Here is a 21,179-nt window from a genome sequence, read left to right as displayed (position 1 = left end):
GCGTATAATTAGCAACAAAGTGCGAGATACATGCCAAACGTTCGCGACCGCGACGGTAAGATGGTAATCGCGAAAATGTATGTAATTCGAGGCGCGTGTGTGATTCTTCTGCCGACTTTTCAACTGCAATTAATCATGCTTCATTCGTGACTCGATAAGACGCGCCGATGCAACGCCGCGCGGCGCCGGCATCCAGCGCATGCGAATGAAAAAATTAAAATTAAAAAATAAATAATAGAGAAAGATAAAAAAATAATAGAGATGAGACATACATAGCTTCAAGATCCCATGCTCGGGGAAATGTGTCAGTTTCAATCGCTTTGTTTACGCCGCTCTTCGAGTGAATTCAAAGTTAGGGGCGCGAGAGTCGCGCTGTCGCGATGTTTACCGAAACACGCGAGGTCGACGGTTTTTCAAAAGAGAGTTCCCCCCTTCCCCTCGCCGCAGGTATGCTAACGAAATCGCCAGCCCACCCCAGCGTCGCAGCCGTTGCGCCCGCGACGTATTCATAACTCCATAAATCACGGGATTTTTGTAAAAGGAAGAAGCTCACTTCGCGATTAATAGTCCGGCTCCCTGCCTCTCTCTCTCTCTTTCTCTCTTTCTCTCTCTCTCTCTCTCTCTCTCTCTCTCTCTCTCTTTCTCTCTCTCTCTCTCTCTCTCGAAGCGGTAAACCTGTACACATTATATTCGCGGTGCGCACGTATACGTACACGGACGCGCGGACGCAAGTGTGTTATACGCGTGCACACGTGTAACACATGCGAGAGACGCGGCGTGATCGCCACGTTGAAGAGAGACGATCGAGTCGGTCGACCGACCGACCGACCAACCAGGAAGCGATCACGGACAACTGGTCACTCGCCGGAATTCTGTCGGATGCGATTACACGGCGCGGTGGTTCGTTTTAAAATGAGTGTCCCCTCTGCCTTCCTTTTTTCTTTCTTTTTTCCCCTTTTAACCCTTCTTCCCCTCTCTCTCTCTCTCTCTCTCTCTCTCTCTCTCGCTCCTTCTCCTTCGCTCCACGAATGCTTTTAATGCCGCGTTATTAAAGCTGGAATTCGCCCGAGGTTCCCTCCCGTTCGGAACCGTATCGCTCGGCCGATTTTATTATGCAACGCGAATAAATTTACTCGCGATACATGACATATATAATGCCCGGCGAGTCTCGTTACGAGGTAACGCGAATGTAACGAAAACATTCTATAATTATGCGCGTTATGTTGCACAAGATATTCCGAAAGCCGACGGATGTCCTTCTGATTGGAGATAGCTCGGTCGATCTGGGAAATTGTTAACTACTCAACAAACTGAATTTCCGAGTTTCCGTGTCTTTCTCCGTGCTCTCGTTTTCTTACGAAAATTAACGAAAATTAACAAATTAAGCTTAAGAAAAAGTGACATTTTATTCTTCGCTTAATTTTAAGGAAGTTCTGTATCGATAATTTTAACGCAAAATCTAATTGCAGAGACACAAAGAGATTGTAATGATAAAGATTGAAAAGTCACAGTAAGCAGATTTTTTTCTAAATTGTCGGACATCGAACGGAGGACATCGGTGTGAGAACCTAAAAAGAGAAGATTTGAGGAAGGTAAACATTAACGCGCACGAACACGCTTGCTCAAGGAATCCTCTCGCTCGTTCGTGTTAACGGTGTATCTTTATTTAGAATCTCGTTTCAAACGCCATATATAGTACTGCTGACGACGAAAGGCAGGATCGCCGCGAAAATGTCGATCTTAGGATCCAGATGTCGGCCGAGACTCTCGACTATCAGCACGCTGAGGATCGCGCTGCTGAAGGACGCGTCCTGCTTGACTCGATGATGGACCATCGCGGAAAACAATTCCGTCACAACGGTATTCGCATTCACCTGTGAGCATTCGAAAGGATCGTGCGTGTGATCGTTGTTCCTTTTGTTGTCTTTTTTTTTTTAATTTGCTAAATGACAAGAGCGTCTCGCAAATTATCGTTTAGCAAATTCGCAGTTATCGACAATTTTAACGACAAATTCTCCGTCGCGAGTCGCGAGATTCTCCAGTTTCGTGAGAATGAATTTCGCGTTCTCGAGAACAATCGCAAATTGCCACACATTCTACACGCCTGTCAATCTGAGAAACAAAACGACCGACTCTGTGTGTGATCAAAGAGGGAAACGAAAACTAAAAATTATCGAATAAAGCGAACACAGCAAAGTTGAATTACTCAAACGCAAATACAATAACGCGGACCGTTTAGCAGGCGGCAGAAGAACTGAAGAGAACGTCTCGCGTGTCACGAGAAGAAAATAAATTTCCACGGTCAGCCACCTCCCTCTGTTCGTCGGGTACAAATTTGTTACACGAATGAATCGGAAATGTCGGCGCGGCGGATTTTTCTTTTTTCCGAATAAGCAGCAGGCTATCTGCAGGAGCCGTAATAATTGCAATTATCCATTATCAGCGTTATAGTACCGGTATTAAAAACTGGTTAGCCTCTCCCGCGCCGCGTGTTAATACGCGATACGCCGCGTAATTGCTTGTCGCGACTACGCCGGCCGTCGTTCCCATCGTGATACGTTTATTCAGAGGCCGATCGATTCTGATTGTATCCGCGCGATCTTAATGGCATATAGCGACGTGCTCGCTATATAATCACAGCCGCCTCGTACACGACGTCCGCTCTGTGCACTCTGTGATAATTCGTCGCAACCCGAAACCGAGGGCAGAGCGGTACTCCGATGCGCGTATACACGCAATATTTAGCGACCGCCTGCAGACTACGTGGTGGCATTACGTGGTGTACGAAGGGAGAGAGAGAGAGAGAAAGAGAGAGAGAGAGAGAGAGAGAGAGAGAGAGAGAGAGAGAGAGAGAGAGAGAGAGAGAGAGAGAGAGAAGGAAAGTGAGACAGATCGGTTCCGAGAAGCAACGCGACGTCTAAGAAATTAATGACAATCTGGCGCGGATCGCGTCGACATCCGCGATGCGACGAGGACATTGCGGTGCCAGCGCGATTCGCGAACCTCGTCGGCGTACGCAATGTCGCCTCTACTAACGTTAAACGGTCTGCTGTAATGGGCTCTCACGATGTTCCTTATCGCGCGCCTGAAGCCATCTGGATCGAGAGTCATGTACGAATTGTGTTTCAGGATATACTCGGCCGCCATTTCACCCTAACGCAATGTTTTACCTTCAGTATCGATTGCTTGAGCGGTGAGAAATAACGAACGAGGTGAGCCATTGGGTGCATCAACGATGTGCACAAACGATCCTCGTAAGAATCTACTTTGCAAAAAGAAATGTCGTACACCCAGAACAAGCGGAATTAGCTAAATTTTAGAGGATTTTATTCTTATATATGGCCTCAAGAGGATTCCCCTAAGATTAAGAGGAAAATATTGTAAACGCACATTATTCTTAAAGTTAGAGGAATTATATATTACGTGTTATATAATGCAAATCTTAATATAAATTTCCTCTTATACACAGATTATTTAATCGTTTTACAAGAGAATTATTATTTATTCTTATTGTACTTTATTTTTACTGATCATACTGGTTAATTTGAAAGAATTATTATAATATATATATATATATAGCGAAAAATAATATATATATATATATATATATGTATAAATGTACTTCTAGCTCTAATTCTATAATAAATAGGTACAAATGAAATAAGATTATCATAACAAATAAATTTTTAATCAGTTTTGTTACGGACTTCACAGCTACAATATAAAGATGTTCATCATAACCAATTGTATGAAATATAGTAAAAAGAAACATATATTATTCAGCTTCTTGCAATAGATTATTTAAACTGTATTATATAGATTATATAAACTGTATTTGACCAAATATGAGTAAATTATCTTCGTTATATGTTACAACAACACACATGTCTTTTTTAAAAAGGGTTCTAAATATTCTGATCCATGAGCATATTATTTCGTTCATGTTTGAAGGTAGAGCATGACTGAACAAAAGAAGCCGACATTCAAATCAATATATTCCTCTTCATATAAGAGGAAAATTAGTTAATATAATAAGAAATCCTCTTGAAATAAGAGGAAAACAGTTAGAATAATATCTAATAAATTTTAGATGAATGATTCACTTTAATCGCTTTATCGAAAGAGGAATCCTTTTTCTGTAAAAAGCTTTGCTTGGAATATGAGACTATAGGAAAAAATCACTTAAATATAATACTTCTTTTTGGGTGTATGAAAAATAAACTGTGAAACAATGAGGAATCGTTCCAATTAAGTCTCGCACGCGAGAGGGGAGAATTAAAAATGGACACGTTACAAAAGTCCGACGAAAGAAAATTCAAAGCGAGACACAAAATTTTCTTACGTTCAAATTTAATTTAATTGAGACGTCGCGACGTTATCACACGGAGATGGCCCACTGTGCTCGGCTACTTCCCGTTTCAACATTAGATAGAAAATATGTTGATTCTCTTCCGCAAGACCAAAAGAAAAAAAGCGGAAACGTGTGTGTCAATGAAAAATAAAAAAAGATAACATTTGCCATGAGCACAAAGTAGAATATATTGTGAAAAATGTTTTCGATAAAAGATGAACACGCTCGTCTCGTCTCGATTTCTCTCGGCTTCTTCTCGCAGATACCGAGTGAGAAAGCACGGAGGGAGAGCGTGTCAATAAAGAATAGCTATCTGTTCGGCTTACGTTTCCCATTAGCACGGAATGAAAAACGTCTCGGAGATTTCGTCGGCAGCGATCGTTCAGCGATGCCACTAAACCGCAGTCCAATATAATCAAGCGTGGGCCGTCCGCCACGTAATTAGGGGTAATGACCCGCCGAAAGGTGCTAAACAAGCCTGCCTTCGGGACGACTGCTTGTTCGACTAGAATGTTGCCCGGATGCAAGTCACAGTGTATGAAGTTATCTTGAAATACCTGCAACATCGGACGGCGCGACTTATCTCGTGATTCGTGGTTCTAATTTCCCCCCCCCCCACCCCCATCGCGCTACCAAATCTAATCCAAATCTATTAGGAGATTGAATTAATTCTGGTTCTTCTTATTGTGTCAATTTTTTATTTTTATTTTAAAGGAATGGTTGAATTTACTCCAATCAAAATATTTGCTGTCGTTAGCTGTGACTTTTTCCCATCTTTCTGGCAACATAGCGATTTCGCGACGATAGGACGATCTGTCTTTCGAAGCAATCCAATCGGACACTCATTTTTGCACATCCTCGTAATTATTGAAGTGTATATCTGCCAAAGCGTGTTGCATCGGTCGGAAGAAGAGACGGTAATCAGAGGGTGCTAGGTCTGGAGAGTACGTGCGGAAAGATATCCCATTCGAACTCTAATAATGTTTGTTTAACAATTGAAGCAACATGTGGACGAGCATTATCATGCAAAAAAATCACTTTGTGTCTATTGCTGGCTATCACTGGCCTTCTTTGCATCAATTCATCATTCAATTTGTTCAATTGTTGCTATCACTCTCTCGTAACTGTTTCATACGATTTTAGAAGCTCATAGTACACCACGCCTTCCATATCCCACCAAATACAGAGCATTGCTTTGTGACCGCGAATATTCTGATTTAGGGTCGATATGGTTGTCTTGGATCAACCCATGATTTTTTTCGCTTTGGGTTATTAAAATAAATCCACTTTTCATCACTCCAGCTGCAATTCGTCACAGAAAACTCTCTTTTTTTCTGTCTGGCAAGTAAAGACATGGTGATATTCAAACGATTTGCAGTGGCATTTTCACTGAATTCATGTGGAATCCATTTGTCTTCCTTTTGAATTTTTTCCATGGCGTGTAGGCGTTTAGAAATTGATTTATCGACGTTGAGTTGTTCAACCAATTTTATTTTTTTCGTTTGAGCGGTGTTTTCATTCAATAACGCTTGCAATTCAGAATCTCCGAATCTTTTTGGTTGACTTGTACTTTTGAATCGTTGAAACCAAAATTTAGTTGGAAATACGATGGAGTCTGATCACTATAAGTTGTAACAAGCATCTCATAAGCTTCAGTTGCCGATTTTTTCAAATCAAACAAAAAAAGTAATGAATGTCGGTAATGCAATTTTGTATGATCCATTTTAAACGCGTATAAATAATGAAACTATCAGTAACAATAGTGCGCAAACTATCTCATGTCATAGAGAAATGTCAAATCTTTCAGTGGTGCCGGATTTCAATATTCGTACTAACCATTAACTTGTTACGAAAACCATCTATCGCTAGGGGATAACCAGAACTATTTCAACCTCTTAATAATTACATTTGGATTTGATCGAGGTAAAAATAATCGCTCTTCTAAGTTCCTTGAAATCCCATTCGAGCGATGGATGAGTCGCTCGAAATTGAGGACAAAACTTGGGCAACTTGAGGAGAGGTTACGTTACGTTACGTTTGACACACGTGCATCGAACAATCAGTGCAAATCCAAGCACGTCTGTTCGAGATTCTTGAGTCGCGCACGACATTTCGAGTGCTGGGTTTGCAAACTAGGTACGCTTAAGTTACATTCAAAAGAGTAATCCTAAATTGGCGCATATCAACCATTTTGAGCACCATCGTGATTCCTATCTTGGCAAGCTTCCGCTGCAAGGCGGCATCATTATGCTCAAGGTAGTCGGATATCGGCGAGCCCTCGTGGAAGGTCTCCACGAGTATCCGACGACCGGTCAGTTGCGCGTACGGGTACGGAAACACGACGTCGCGCCTCCTCGAAAAGTTCGCTGAGAATCTCGCGAGATTCGTGGCTTCCAGTCGCATATCAACCTTGGCAAACAATCGCGCACGATTTAATCAAGCGCGGAGTTACATTCTCCCGCTTCTCTCCGCGAGGGAGAGAGAAAGAGAGGGAGAGAGAGAGAGAGAGAGAGAGAGAGAGAGAGCAATTGTTCGGCGCCGATCTCGCCGTGCGCGAACTCGAGTCGGAATTACTATGCCGGCTTCAACGAGTCTCTCTCTCTCTCTCTCTCTCTCTCTCTCTCTCTCTCTCTCTTTGTCTCTCTCAATCCCAGCGGAGGGACTTGAATCCCGCCGCCGGAGTTCGTTATAACGAGATTTTTTTTCCAGATTACATAGGAGATGCGGGAGAGAGTCGTGGGAAATATGCGTGTTGCAAAATTACTTGGTCTTGCATTATCCGCGCGAATTCGTCGATGCAATCCGTGAGACTGAGCCAATGCAGTTCCGGTATGAAGTACGTGGCGCACTTGCAAAGGCCGTGCATTATCGCGATGTCCCTTCTGAAGCGAATAGTGGGTATACAGGGTGTCCCGTCGTTGCTGTTTAGTAGAAGCCCGGCTAACTCGGAACCCTCGGCAAGGATGTCCGGGGCACAAATAATTGTTCAGAGTGTTTCGCGATTAAGCGTAAGACCCAGTTTCGCGAAGCAAGCTTTGAGAGCACGAATGGACGAAACGCTGTGTGCTTCGGTTGATTTCAAGCAGAGAATAGAACACCTCGATAGAATGTCGATTCCGTTAATTGCGGAGATATTATTAGGGGTCTATTATTAGCCGGAGACGTTAATTGCGGAGATATTATTAGCCGGAAAGTCTCTTCGTTTTTCCGTGTTCTTCACTTGATGCAAACGCTGCCATTTTCCAAGAGTAAGTTCGATCTTAATGAAAGTTGATATACACAAGAAAGAAATGTTGTTAACTAACCTGGAATTTAAATTAATTCTGGATTAAAATTAAGAACCCGTACTATAATAATAATGACGGAAATTGAAGGTTTTAAAAGACGAAAAGACTTCCCGGTGTCCCTAATATATCCGAACGCGTTCGAAAAAAAGAAAAAGCGACCCGCTTCCGATATTCTCGCGGAGTGGAAGATCAACGGATCGGAATGACCGAGAAATCAGTCATTGAACGTGGACGCGCGGTAACGGCGAGACACCCTGTATGATTGCAACAGAAGTATAAACATCCACGGTTCATAACGCGGCTCTTATCGGCGGCGCGATTGAACGTTGCCGGGAAAGACTATTAAATGTTATCTTCGCGGTATCTTAAAGGAGGTACTTGAGTTGGCCTTTGATTCCAGGATGCAACACTTTTACCGCTACGGCTTGCAATTTCCTGGCCGCGCGCGGACCGGCAGGAGCGGCCACGTCGTTTTTGTCATTTTCATCGGGAGTTTCGTCTAAAATCACCCATACAGAACGATCTGCTTGTTCTGCAATCGACTCCAGCTGCTATGTACGCGCGTTAAGCAAAGGTATTTCACGCCGCATAAATTCTGCGCGATATTTCTCCCGAACTATGTGTTTCGAGAACGAACGACAGCGAAATGTAATGCGCGAAAAAAGAAGGAGAATAAGAAGACGGCCCCGCGCGTGAAGTCGCTCGCGCAAGTTTCTATCGCACCGACGTTACGCGCGAAGTGAAAACACTTTCTAAACTTACTTTCCACGAAACGTGACACTCGGGAATCTCTTGCCGCCACTGCGACGCCCGTGATCTCGTTCAAGTCGATCCACGCCTTGTACACCTGCAAATTTATTTGGGAAACATGTAGTTCTCGTCGTAGAATTATCGTACAAATTTCATCGAGAGCCGCGAACGTCTTCTTATGCAACTAAGAACGCAATTCAAGAACGGTATAAGAATCAAAATTCAAATTTAATTAATTTTTTATTTAGTTTAAATACGATCACACAACACCCAAAAAAAGTGACTTCAGAACAAGCGGAATCATCTAAATTTTAGAGGATGTTATTCTTATATGTGGCCTCAAGAGGATTCCTCTAAGATTAAGAGGAAAATATTATAAACACATTATTCTTAAAATTAGAGGAATTATATGTTACATGTCATATAATGCAAATTAAATTGATTTTAATAAATTTTAATAAATTTCTGTGTATAAATTTCCTTTTATATTTATATTATACAGATTATTTAATCTTTTAAGAGAATTATTATTTATTCTCACTAAATTTTATTCTTACTGATTATACTAGATAATTCGAAAAAATTATTATAATGTATAGCGAAATATATATATATATATATATATATATATATATATACTTCTGACTCCAATTCTACAATAAGTAGGCACGAATGAAATAAAATCATTATAATAAATAAATTTCCAATCAGTTTTCTTGTGGACTTCACAACTATAAAGATGTTCATCATAACCAATTGTATGTAACATAGTTAAAAGAAAGAAGAAGTTATTCAACTCCTTGCAATAGATTATAAACTGTATTTGACCAAATATGAGTAAATTATCTTCGTTATATATTACAGTAACACACATATCTTTTTTTAAAAAGCGTTCCAAATATTCTGACCCATGAGCATATAATTATTTTTTCATTCATGTCTGGAGGTAGAGCATGACAGAACATGAGAAGTGGACATTCAAATCAGCATATTCTTCTTCGTATAAGAGGAAGATTAATTGATATAAGAGGAAATTCTCTTGAAGTAAGAGGAAAACAGTTAGAATAATATCTAATAAATCTTAGATGAATGGTTCACTTTAATCGCTTTATCGAAAGAGAAATTCTTTTCTTGTAAAAAGCTTTGCTTAGAATATGAGACTATGGGAAAAGTCACTTTACAAATAGAATACTTTTTTTGGGTTTATTTTTTGAATTTATTTCATGTACGGAGAATCAGAGAATGGATATGTTCCTTCAAATTTTACACAACCGTGCACTTTGCGACGCGAAACCGAGAAGAAAACTCTAAAAAAGGAGTATACATCTCACTGCGTATTACATAACTGCGTCGAATACATCGTGGTAGGTAGAGTTCATCCTCGTATCGTATTTCACCGGCATACCTGCGCACAGCATCCCGAACCGATTGGTCCTTCGTCATCAAACTTCACGAACAAGTCCCGCCAGGAAGAGCCGTACGTGGCTTTAAGCAGGCGCTTTGTGTACAGCCAAGAATGTGGCGTCACGTTTTGTTGGAGTTGAGACAGGCAGTCGCAGATGTCCCGCGGAAAGATGTCCCTCCGTATGGATATCCATTGGCCGAATTTAACGAAGATCGGTCCGAGGAACTCGATACCTGCAAAAGCGCGCGGTTCTCGTTCTCAGCTTATCCTTATCCAATCCTATAATTTCATGTAAATGTCTTGACACATTATTTCACAAGATTGCAAATGAGATACTAAAATGAGGACAACAAGTAGAATGTGTACAAGAATGTTGTATAATGCTCAAGATTCAAGATTCCAGATATCTACCGAATATCTATAGACACGCTTCAAGAATTCCCGGAGAAATGCGCAGCTTAAGAATCACCAATTTCCATTTATTAATTTCTACTGGATATCCGGTTTATCGGTAACGGAGAGAGATACGACTTATTGGCAACGCGATAAATAAAATAACCACATTCACCTTTCCGTAAGATAGTGGGGAACAAAGTCGCATGCGTCAAACGCGTTATCAGATAAGCGGCGAGCAGGGTGCTGATGACCGAGCTTATGACCATGATTCTAGTCAATATTAGAATCGCCTCTCGCATGTCCTGCAGAAAACCTTTCTCCGTCTCCTCCATCTTCTCCCGCTCGTTCGACCAAGACACGTCGGATTCGATCTTGACGCCCGGCTCGACGCGGGAAAGCGCCGGGGCGACATGGCGGACGCCGCCGACGACACCGTGAGCGAGATTGAGATCGAGCCGGCGTGTTATCAGCGGTTGAAAGCGAACCGTCGTTGACACCCGACAACGCCATTTTCTCCGACACGCGATGATGTTGTCGCGGTAGCGCCATGACAGCCTGCTCGACGACTGTCTGAAGAATCGGACGAGATTCGGGCGCAACGACATCGCCGTGACGATTCTCGCGGTTATTACCGTTAGAGCGACGGAGACGTGGAATCCACCTCGTGGCTGGCGACGCTCTCCCCGACGTCCGTGTCCATGTCGCGCGAGTCTTCGGTCCGATTTTCTGCCGCGGAATCGCAAACAGTGCAGATTTCAAGAGGCCACGCGCGTTCCCCGCGCGAAGTGATTCGCACTGAAGTGCGCGGAATGTCGTTTCCATGGCTAGAAGAAACGAGGTATCGAATTCCTGCCGACATGCCAAATGAACGGAGGCGGATTAATGACGAGCGATTAATCAAGACATCTCTCTATGTCCAAAGTGTGACAATTGGAGCATGTTTCATTGCAATTGCTGAAATTAATCAAACCAAATTCCACGAGTTGCGGCATAGATGGCGCGTTGCTCCGTTCTGACGAAGGTCCTGCATTGCTCTCACACTGGTAGTTTTGATCGCGTGGGAAATTTGAACAAGGGGAAAATTCGCTTTCGAAAAATTATTTATTGGATTCCTTTTACTTTGAAACTGTTATAAATGAGAATCTCGCCTTGTATCTACCGCCGTAATTATTTGCTCGCCGGTGACAGGAAAATGACAGATAGAGCTTGCTTGTCATCATTCGGTCGGTATTGTCATCATTCTTAAATTACAGACATCCATAAAATCGTGGACATTACCTTTTACCCACTGAGAGAAATAATAGACATTGACTACGTAGTTTGTATGTCTACGCAGTATTGAAATAGAGGCGCTTGAAAACAGCGTTATAGGAAAATCGTCGCCATAGAATCCGCTCTGAGGTTCCTCTGTTATTTAACTGCGAAGAACCGTCAAAGATATCATTTTCGCAATTCACATCTTATTCAGATGTTCCATCTTCGCTAAAGAATCGGATTCTTTGTTGCTCCGACTGTTCTACTACGGATGGAGCTACTGCTACAGGGAACCTCTATGCAGCAGCCTTCAACAATTGCAACATAAACGTATTTAAAGAGTTAGGGCAAAAGCACAGGCTTTTGCATAACGCATAATACATAACGCATAAGAGAATAAACCAATTAGTTTTCTTAATTTCCCTCCTCAGGATAGAAATGAAGAACTCTGATTGGTTGATTCTCTTATGCGTTGTGTATTATGCGTTATGCAGAAGTCTGTGCTCTGGCCTATAGCCAACTTCCTTAAATCCACTAATCAATCCATTTAATCCCCCCTCCTCTTAACGCAGCTGGCGAATGGCGTATGGGTATACCTTATTACTTAAAGACACATACCGAACGAACGAACGAACGAATAATTTTCTCAATGTTTACAGTACTGTGATGCGCCGCTCGCAGGTTATTCACAACGTTCCCATGGCTTTGCAGCGTGGTTAAAAATAAACACACCGGCGAGGGTGAGCGCGGAGGAGCGAACATTCGCCGGGATCGACATGGTTTCTGCGTCATGATCGAGCTGGCGTGTTCGCGAGACGTTACATTCAGAGCCGCAAATGGTGTCTCAACGAAAACCATGAGACAGAGACGTTGAACGGGGTTACGGAACAAGCGGCAGCGTTCAGATAAGAACGCAGGAGGGATCCAGAAGAGGTACAGTTGTACAAACAATGTTTCCGTCAGAAGACTAAGTGCTTATACAGAAAAAGAGAGGGGTGCGAGAGAGAGAGAGAGAGAGAGAGAGAGAGAGAGAGAGAGAGAGAGAGAGAGAGAGAGAGAGAGAGAGAGAGAAAAGAGCTACTTCTATTGAGCTGGTAAAGCCACACATCAGACTACACTCATCCGCATCATCATCGGGTGAGAAATACCCACCTTAGCAGAATGCCCACCGTAGCCAACTCCTCGCTGACTTACGAGATCCTCATGTACTTGAACTCTTTCTACTTTGGTATGTTCGCCGTGTGCGAGTTTGGCATGGGTCTGTTCAAGGCTGCGAACCTGCCATCGCCAGGCGCGACCAAAACGCTGACGGAGTTTGCACTACTGTTCTTCTTGATGGTGACAGAGGCTGGCAGGATCTACCTCGGTAGAAGAGGAAATCTGACCGAACGAGGACTGCCGATTCTCATCGGCATAATCTTGACCGTTCCCAGTTCCTTGGCGACTCTCTATTTCCTCCTTTGGCAATACTATGTGCTCAGGCTAGAGGTGATCCTTTGTTGCATACAGTTAGGCTTGCTGGCATCCGAGGTGGTGATCTCTATTATGTACCTCATAGCTATTTATCGGCCACCACCTCCAGAGAAGTAATATTTGATACACTCTCAACAGCAGGGAGATTTCACTCAACCTTTGCACTTGTCATGCTTAACACGGTCCATTCCGAGTGTGCTATCGGTTTCTTGCCATGCACAGGACTAAGGTCCTCAATGTTTTTTCACCACATAATAGAGAATACTTTTCTGCCTCTTGTAATTTTTCTTATCATACCTCTAAGTCTACAAAATAGTCTAATCTCAGAATATTGTACAATATCTCCTCTAACACACACATATATATATGTACACATACATATATACATATGTATATATGTAAAGATAAATTTACACATTTTACATAATACTAAACATGTACATACCAGAATAGGATTTTTGCAGACATATTTGATTAAATCCTAAAGTAAAGACTGGGTATTACAAAAATAAGAAGTATACTTTTATATCTTCTGCGAAATACACTCTCTCTGTGTATACAATACGAATTTCAACAATTGTATAAATATCTCATATATTTTGAACATCCAAAAAGCACTGTACATATACCATCCACATTCCATAGACTGAATTAGATGAATGATAGATATTTTGTGATCTAAATTTTATAAATGTAAAATGTCTCTAGTAGGACAACGTTCTTAAGAGTAATCTACCACCCAGTAGCCTTATTTCGTCTATGGAAGAATAAAAAAATGGAAGGATCATTATTCCATCTTATGTTAGTATCTCGTGTAACTTGTCTGATCTACATTGTCAACATTGCCACTTACATGTATCTTTATATTTGAGTAGCTGAAACCTGTAAGGATCCCCAGGAAAGAGGCTAACAATATGCGCTACTGCATATGCCCCTGTGTTGTGTTACTTGCCTTTGGTGAAGAAAATATGCGCGCACGTTTGTTTGTATACGCATTTATATCAAAATAAATATTTTTCAAATAAATAATACAATGGCATAGCACACTCTGTCAATGAAACACGCATAATGCGACTTTTTCTCTTAAAATTACACGCATACTCGTCACAAGAGTAACTTGATACTCTCAAAATACATTATGAGCACACACACGGCGTATATTATAGTTATATATCTCTTTCAACAATTATCTCTCCGATACGATCAATCTTTCGAAACTATTAGAAATGCAATCGCGATATATTGTATGCAAAGTCAGATTATGACAGTTAATTATAGATACGAGATGGAGCTCGATCTTAATGTTTGTAATGACAATATGTCTAATTACAATGACATTACAATCCTATTCTAATGGTGCGATTATGACGCACGAACGATAGAATTCTACTTCTATGACAATTACAACAGCAATTTCGCCTAAGTGGAGCGACCCTTAATGTTTTATACTATTCGCCGCGGCTCTACGTCTTCTGATTGCATGTAGTCGATTTGTGCAGTAAATTCGTAAGAACACGGAGCCGAATACTAATAATACTCCAAACACACCGATAACGGTGATTTGATGATGATAGATCAAGCAGGATAATAATATTGCCAAGCCCTGCAACAGTCATCATGAATCATCCATTGTTATCTCGAGGTTCAGTCGTTACTTTTTCTTTTTTATAAATTAATATTCACTAATTACCTGGCGAATGGTCATTATAATGACAAACGTGACCGGTCCAAATTTAGAAATGGTGTAAAAGATGTACAACTGGCCGCTTGCCGAGCAAATCGAAATCAGCAAGCAATCGACTATGAATCTAGGATACTGCGAACGAACAAATGTCATTATTAGCATTACGCTCGTCTACGACGTCACACAAAGAATTGTACCGGGATATAAATTAATTACCGTTAACATAAAGGAGAATATCTGCGGAAAGCTTGATTGTTGAAACAGAGACATTGCAGTCAACAGGCAGGAGAACATATTGACCGCGCACATCATTTGCACACTTGTCGCGCCGTATTCCACAAAAAGCGCATTTTGCCAGGTACTCGTGAAGCTATCTAACACTAAGTAACCTCCCAACAAGATAACACCGGTGAGCGTAGTAGCTCCATCTGAAAGCGCTCGCAAACTTATTGTAATGATAATTTCAGTGCGCGGTTGACATATGTAAGAAATATCCTCGATTTACTAATAAACGAGGTCTCACCGTTTTTATAATCGGAACTGTCCAACATAAACAGGGTCATTCCGATGGAAATAAGAGCCGCGATGACGTATTCATAATACTCATAGGATGTGCGCGAGACTATTTTACCCATTATCATAACTGGAATAATTTTTGAGGCTTTAGCTAAAACCTGGAAAATGATTATATATGAAATTATATATAAAACTTTATAGCCCTCATAGATTTCTTTTATGACATATTCATTCTTCCAAATAGCAACATATGCAAGAAAAATGCTTACAATTAAAAAAAAAAGAATAAACAATTGTAATATAAAAAGTGAATTACAATATAAGATTATATCTTTTTACCTGTGTCGGGAAACTAACGTATTTTAAGGCTTCGTATTGGCACCAGCTGCTCATGATATTTGACAGAGAACAAAATGCATACTTATAGAGTGGCGTTTTATGCTGTGGCTGATGCTTAATGAGTAAATATATTCCCGACATTAGGAAGGCGAGAATGCGATTAACAAATACCAGAAATTGTGAATCTTGAAACAGTGCCTTATTGCCAGAAACGTCCTCATATTCCTGCAGCATCGAAATATCAGAGTTACAAAATTTTTATGTAATCACAAATAATGAACAGTAACACCTTTTCACTTGTATCATTTTCACTTTATATCATAAATACCAATAAAATTTATACTACATCCATACCTGTGTCATTATCTTTTCCTGTAAATAGCCCCATGACAGGTAACTAACTTGCAATCCAAAGAAGCAATATATCAAGAGTAAGGCATCTTGTGTAAAAGTACGTTGAGTATGAGCAGAAGTATTGGGCGTATATGGAGGTGAATCCAAGAGACCAGTTTCGCAATGTCCCATAAAGCATGAATGTACCAATCTGGGAATACAGCCTTTTCCTGCACAAATATATCTTAAATTACAATTATCTCAATATATCTGAAAGTGTTATATTATTTAGAATTGTTAATTATCTAGGATACTACTATACTTACCACCCTTTTGAATATATTTTGTATAACGCACATATTTATATATGAGGTAACCAGGCAACAGTACAGTGGCATATCCCAATAAATTTAAGCATAATTGAACAATCGAATTGTATACAGATATCTTGGGAAATTCCTCTCCATTATTTGTTAGTGATTTGATGACTTCACTGGTTCCAAATATAATACTGACTGAAAGCAGTAGCAGTACACTACAAAATATATTTTTTGAATTATAATATTGTAATCAACATACACACAGATACACATTGATCAAAATAACAAAACTTGAGCTATAATCCATAAGTGCTGATAATATGCTAGTCCTATGAGATACATGTATATGTATATATTACAATTTATTGTATAAAAATAAAAAATAAGAGGCACAGTCACATGAGTATCGTAAACTGTTTGGCCCCAATTATCATTATCTAGAGTAACAGAATATTCTAATGCTTAAATATTCTTGCGTTTAATATATTACAACATTTCTAACAAAATTAAAGTCAATACGTACCAAATCACAATGTCACGCATAAAGTTTCCCATAGCTTTTCGTAAATGAGAAACTTCAACGAGCAAAGTTAGTTATCCTATAACCTTCGTCGCACCACGTCTCTTTATATTAATACACATGAGTATGGCAGAAATACGTTCGAAAGAGCTGATTATGCATTATGTTACGAACCATAGGCAGTGTTTACATTAAAAAAGTAAATAATCTTATCTTGTCCTTTTGGTTCTATCATGCTTTGTACATGGTGTTCTATTCTTCGTTACAAGTAGCAAAACGTGTATAGTGGATATACGATACGTGACGCACGCGTATAAACGCGAGCACGCATCAGGGAGATACCAGGGCTGCCTAAGTTTTCAAGGCACCATGGGCCACTCGTTGCACATTGCATTACGGTTGATTGTTTATTTTATAACAGAATATTACTTTATCCAAATCTAATGTTGTTTGTTAAGAAAATCTCAAGTTTACTCATTGGTAAAATACACCATTCGAAGTAACTAACTAATTTTACAAATAAATTTCTAAAATATCGATATTTCCTCCAGTTTGTTATTTTGACGACTGATCTTAGTATTCAATTTTAGTTCTCGATGAATATATTTGCATAAAACTCAATATTTTAATCTTCCTGAGCCAGCGCATAAATATTTCATTCCAAAGGAACCATCCACGGACTCTGATTATTTCAGCAACTGTGAACAATCTTCGCTCAAACCATCGGAAATTTCGATTCTTAAGAATGGGAATCACGTGCATATATTGAATTTACTGTAAACTCTTTGCAGCGTTGCAACGCGTGATCTTCATTGTTCTCGGATAAAGATTTGGCACTCGTGAATCTCAAGCGAATAACCCGTCGCTTTTCGGCGCGCGTCACGCCCGATCGCGCGCCGTACGATAACTCGATCAGAGTTAACGGAGATGAAAAAGTTCTGCGACGAAGGACAGCATCGCGGTTGCTTCTCGTTATGCCTCGCCTCGCCTCGCTGCACCGCGCCGCGCCAAACATCGTCGCGCGCGCGCTGCAAGCGGCCTTGGAAATAAGCGCATTCAAATGCATGCGTGGCGCGTGTGTGCAACACAATATACGTTTTACTCGCGTTCAAGTATAGACGCGAATACGCACGCACTACGTACGTACAGTACGGGCGGCCGACTAACCCGGTATCGTCTAAAAAAGCACACGGGAGATCCGCCGACTCGATGACTCGCGCGCGGAGCAAGGACGCGCACGCGCAACCCTCCGCCGACGCACCCGTTCGATTTTTCATAGACAGTCCGCTGAAAAGTTGCACCCGATTGGTATAATAAAGTCGCGGACTTTCTTCATAAAACTGTCGCACACACTACTCCAAGTTGTTTCCTTCCTCGCATCAAATGTTCCTTAAATGTTCGAATTACGCAGTAAGACACTTATTGGTTTAGCGGATTACTTCCGCAATATTTAAATTCAATCTATAGCGAGCACACTTGAGCACGTCTCTCACGTTGCAGAATTGAAACTATTCGTCCGATGTGATTGCTCAGGCAGTTGTTTACGCATTTTAATGTAAATCGTGTACAGATATGTGAGATCCGGATTGCGTTACAGCTGGATGACTTGACCATTTTCCATTGAGATATCGTTTGCCCGCTTATTTAATTAGTTCGACTTAAGGACACCTGTCTGTGGTATCATCTAATAGTATCGTTTACTTTTCTAGAGAAGATTTCTTTTCTTCCAGACTTACACATCGTTCTGTTTTTTCTCAGACACGCGGACGACGTTGCGACGTTGTTGATTGTGTCGACAGTTTATCGGGATCGAAAATCCGAGTGTTAAAACCGGTTGACGACAACTATTACGTTACAACGAAAAAGATAGAGAGAGTGGAAGCGAGAGAGAGAGGGAGAGAGAAAGATGATCGCTCGTTTCCTCTCTTGCTTAGCGAATATTAGATAAGTGACGCAATGGAGGAAAAATTCCACGATCGTTACTCAATCACCAAAGATTCGAATGGCTGTAATATTTATTTTATTAACGAATCCATCAACGATTATACGGCGGCATTCTGATTTCGACTTTCGAAAATATGTAATTTATCATGTAAACACATGAACCGCTGGTCGTTATCGGTCCTTGTGTTATCAGATTCATTAAATTTACTCAAAACATGTAATTCATTCAATGGAAAGCTAACGGTATTTATAGCTACAGATGAAAATATTTAGATAGTACAGAGTAAGCCGAATATTTACAACTTTTCGAATTGCACGGATAAGACGAAGTGAGCGCCTCTGCTGTTATTTATTAAAGCAGGTGTGAAAAATACGAGCCGAGATAAAGACACTGAATTGTTCGTTTGTACTTGAAGTTGAAGCACTCGCTTTTTTAAGCATGAGATAACGGAAGTTCTGGAGAGATATGAACGGTAAGAAGTATAAATCGTTTATCACTACTTTCCATGCGCGCTTGCGCATATTTGCATCTGAAACCTAAGAACATTCCTTTCCTTTTTTCTCGCAACAAATCACACGTACGTGATTGTGCAACCGCAGATGCTGCATCGCGAATGCTTTATGCATATTTCTCGTTACTTTCCGCTTGCATTTGACCAAAATTTCATTAAACGAGTTATTTTTCCATTATATAACTCTTCGCCGAAGAGAGAAACAGCATATATCGCCTGAAAAGGAAAACAGTATATAATGGCCGACAAATCGAGTGATAACCTCCCAGCGAACTTATTATACACTCTCACGACGCTTACGAGTGAATATTTCAAAAAGTGAATGCTTCGTGGTAAAAGATGAAGGTGAGAGCCCATCTTTCGTGCTTTTGCCTCTATCTGCCGAATGAAGAGCGCTCATTTCATTCTTACCCGTTGCCAACGAACGCGCGAAGTCAAGCTGACGGAACTTCGAAACGAGCGCGAAGGTAAAACTCTTCGCCGAGAGTGAGTCAGATAAAAATCGATTGATCGATTCCTAACGAATTGTCGCTCCGACCACGCGTGCTCCAGATTCGCGCATTTTCTCGCTTACTCGCAACTGCCAACTGATAAAGTGGCTCTGACAAAGTGACGCAAGTGGAACTTCATTTATTTTATATATATATATATATGTATGTATGTATATATATAATTATAAATATGGGCACCACACACTTGTACGAACACGTTGACTCGTATTGAAACTCGATATTCAAACACGAAAAGGAGAGAAATTCTTCAAATTTACATCAAAACCATCTTATCATATTCATGTTTCCTCGTCTCTCTTATGAATATCGCGTTTCTCTCCTTACCCGGAGATTTACTATTCGCCGTAAATTATCGCCAATCGTAGGCGTTTCTCCCGAGAACTCCCGCCGAGAAACGGGTCTATCGAGAGAGCTGAGGCTTTTATGAATGCTAATCGAGTGTATCGTCGGTGAAATTGACAACAAAGCGCGAGAATCGCGAAACAATCTCGCGTTACAGGCACGTGCTGGTCCGGGGGCAGCACGAAGGACTTTGCTCTCAGTTCGGTCGCGCATAATCGTCAGGCAGTATATTTGCCGCGCTACATTTATAGACCAAGGATAAGAAATCGAGAGCTATCGCGTATGGTCCGTCCATCGTATGTCGCGCGCCGGACAGAAGAGGAGCGATGGCGGCGCGAGAGATCGCGCGCTATCGCACTCACGAGAGCGCAAAGGTCGTCGATTGCTCATCGTGAGCGACAAGAAACACAGCCATAAAAGAAATATAGCAATTCGCATGCGCTGCGCAAACACCTAACCACACTATGCTGTTACGAAAGATAGAGGGAGCGAGAAGGGGATAGGGAGGAGAGAGAGAGAGAGAGGGGGAGAGAGGGAGAGAGGGAGAGAGGGAGAGAGAGGGAGAGAGAAAGAGAGACGTAACTAAACAAATGATTAAGATTGCATCGTCACAGCATATCGTACGACCATAGTCATTCAACCGCAGATGGTATAACGACGATTAAAGACGAAAATGCATTTTCGAGATGTAAACGGTCGAACACGCATGTGTATGTGAAGTGTGTAACAACCAAAGTTCCCATGGATATTAACATTTTAATCGTGATGAATCCATACGCGCCTGAGCGCGTTTAACAACAACCGTCATCTTTTAGAGCCTTTTCTTTCTTTTTTTACGAAGGACGAGCCTACCGAGATATACGATTCGCAATTTACATTTACATCCGAAGGAGCCTGAGAAGCCGCCACTTCGCGGAGCGCTATTCGGCAGACTTGAAAACCGCCCGCGATCCCGCGGCGAACGTCACTCCGCAGTGAATGCGCGCGCGGCCAGCTGCGACAGCGAAACACCACGACGACGCCATAATTCGATCTAAAGCGCGCGCGTTTCAGCCGCGCAGGACGAACGACGCAGCGCGTCGGCGGCGGTGGCGACGGCGGCGCCAGCACCAGGTTATGCTCGTCATCGCTTACGTAACGAGCGCGCTCATCCTCCTCCTACCTCTCTTGCTCCGCCACCACCACCACCACCGCCATCACCACCACCACCATTAGCGTGCGTCGCGACGCAACGCTCGTCG

At 41.5% G+C, this 21,179-nt stretch overlaps 3 protein-coding genes and 1 long non-coding RNA gene across 7 annotated transcripts; 2 read left to right on the top strand and 2 right to left on the bottom strand.

The window, feature by feature from the left end:
- The first annotated feature begins 1,497 nt into the window (after positions 1 to 1,497).
- Positions 1,498 to 3,337, top strand: LOC112589955 (uncharacterized). The gene is made up of 3 exons (XR_003113892.1): positions 1,498 to 1,592; positions 1,671 to 1,876; positions 3,130 to 3,337. It is a non-coding gene; the product is annotated as an uncharacterized LOC112589955 (long non-coding RNA).
- Positions 1,604 to 11,027, bottom strand: LOC105191103 (uncharacterized aarF domain-containing protein kinase 2). The gene is made up of 10 exons (XM_025305116.1): positions 10,362 to 11,027; positions 9,794 to 10,026; positions 8,401 to 8,485; positions 8,017 to 8,137; positions 7,116 to 7,233; positions 6,505 to 6,760; positions 6,031 to 6,050; positions 4,678 to 4,950; positions 3,037 to 3,153; positions 1,604 to 1,874 (listed from the first exon to the last, which is right to left on the bottom strand). Exons 1-10 carry the CDS (start codon positions 10,792 to 10,794, stop codon positions 1,680 to 1,682), a joined length of 1,851 nt encoding a protein of 616 aa, XP_025160901.1. The 5' UTR covers positions 10,795 to 11,027; the 3' UTR covers positions 1,604 to 1,679.
- A 581-nt stretch (positions 11,028 to 11,608) lies between these two features.
- On the top strand, positions 11,609 to 13,696 carry LOC105191033 (transmembrane protein 216). Of its 4 annotated transcripts, none has more exons than XM_025305114.1 (2): positions 11,609 to 11,773; positions 12,103 to 13,358. In XM_025305114.1, exon 2 carries the CDS (start codon positions 12,605 to 12,607, stop codon positions 13,031 to 13,033), a length of 429 nt encoding a protein of 142 aa, XP_025160899.1. In that variant the 5' UTR covers positions 11,609 to 11,773; positions 12,103 to 12,604; the 3' UTR covers positions 13,034 to 13,358. The 4 variants fall into 4 exon arrangements, with proteins under 4 accessions (XP_025160899.1, XP_025160900.1, XP_011152435.1 ...); XM_025305115.1 differs by lacking the exon at positions 11,609 to 11,773 and adding an exon at positions 13,628 to 13,696 and having other exon boundaries at positions 11,906 to 12,931; XM_011154133.3 differs by lacking the exon at positions 11,609 to 11,773 and adding an exon at positions 11,906 to 12,027.
- Positions 13,497 to 16,663, bottom strand: LOC105191044 (adenosine 3'-phospho 5'-phosphosulfate transporter 1). Its single transcript, XM_011154146.3, has 8 exons — positions 16,632 to 16,663; positions 16,115 to 16,323; positions 15,810 to 16,018; positions 15,456 to 15,680; positions 15,124 to 15,274; positions 14,817 to 15,028; positions 14,607 to 14,732; positions 13,497 to 14,519 (listed from the first exon to the last, which is right to left on the bottom strand). Exons 1-8 carry the CDS (start codon positions 16,661 to 16,663, stop codon positions 14,352 to 14,354), a joined length of 1,332 nt encoding a protein of 443 aa, XP_011152448.1. The 3' UTR covers positions 13,497 to 14,351.
- Positions 16,664 to 21,179: the final 4,516 nt, after the last annotated feature.

The sequence above is a fragment of the Harpegnathos saltator genome, unplaced genomic scaffold, assembly GCF_003227715.2.
Source record: "Harpegnathos saltator strain DR-91 unplaced genomic scaffold, Hsal_v8.6 scaffold674, whole genome shotgun sequence".
Taxonomy (NCBI): Eukaryota; Metazoa; Arthropoda; class Insecta; order Hymenoptera; family Formicidae; genus Harpegnathos; species Harpegnathos saltator.
This window is presented reverse-complemented; position numbering and strand designations above follow the sequence as displayed.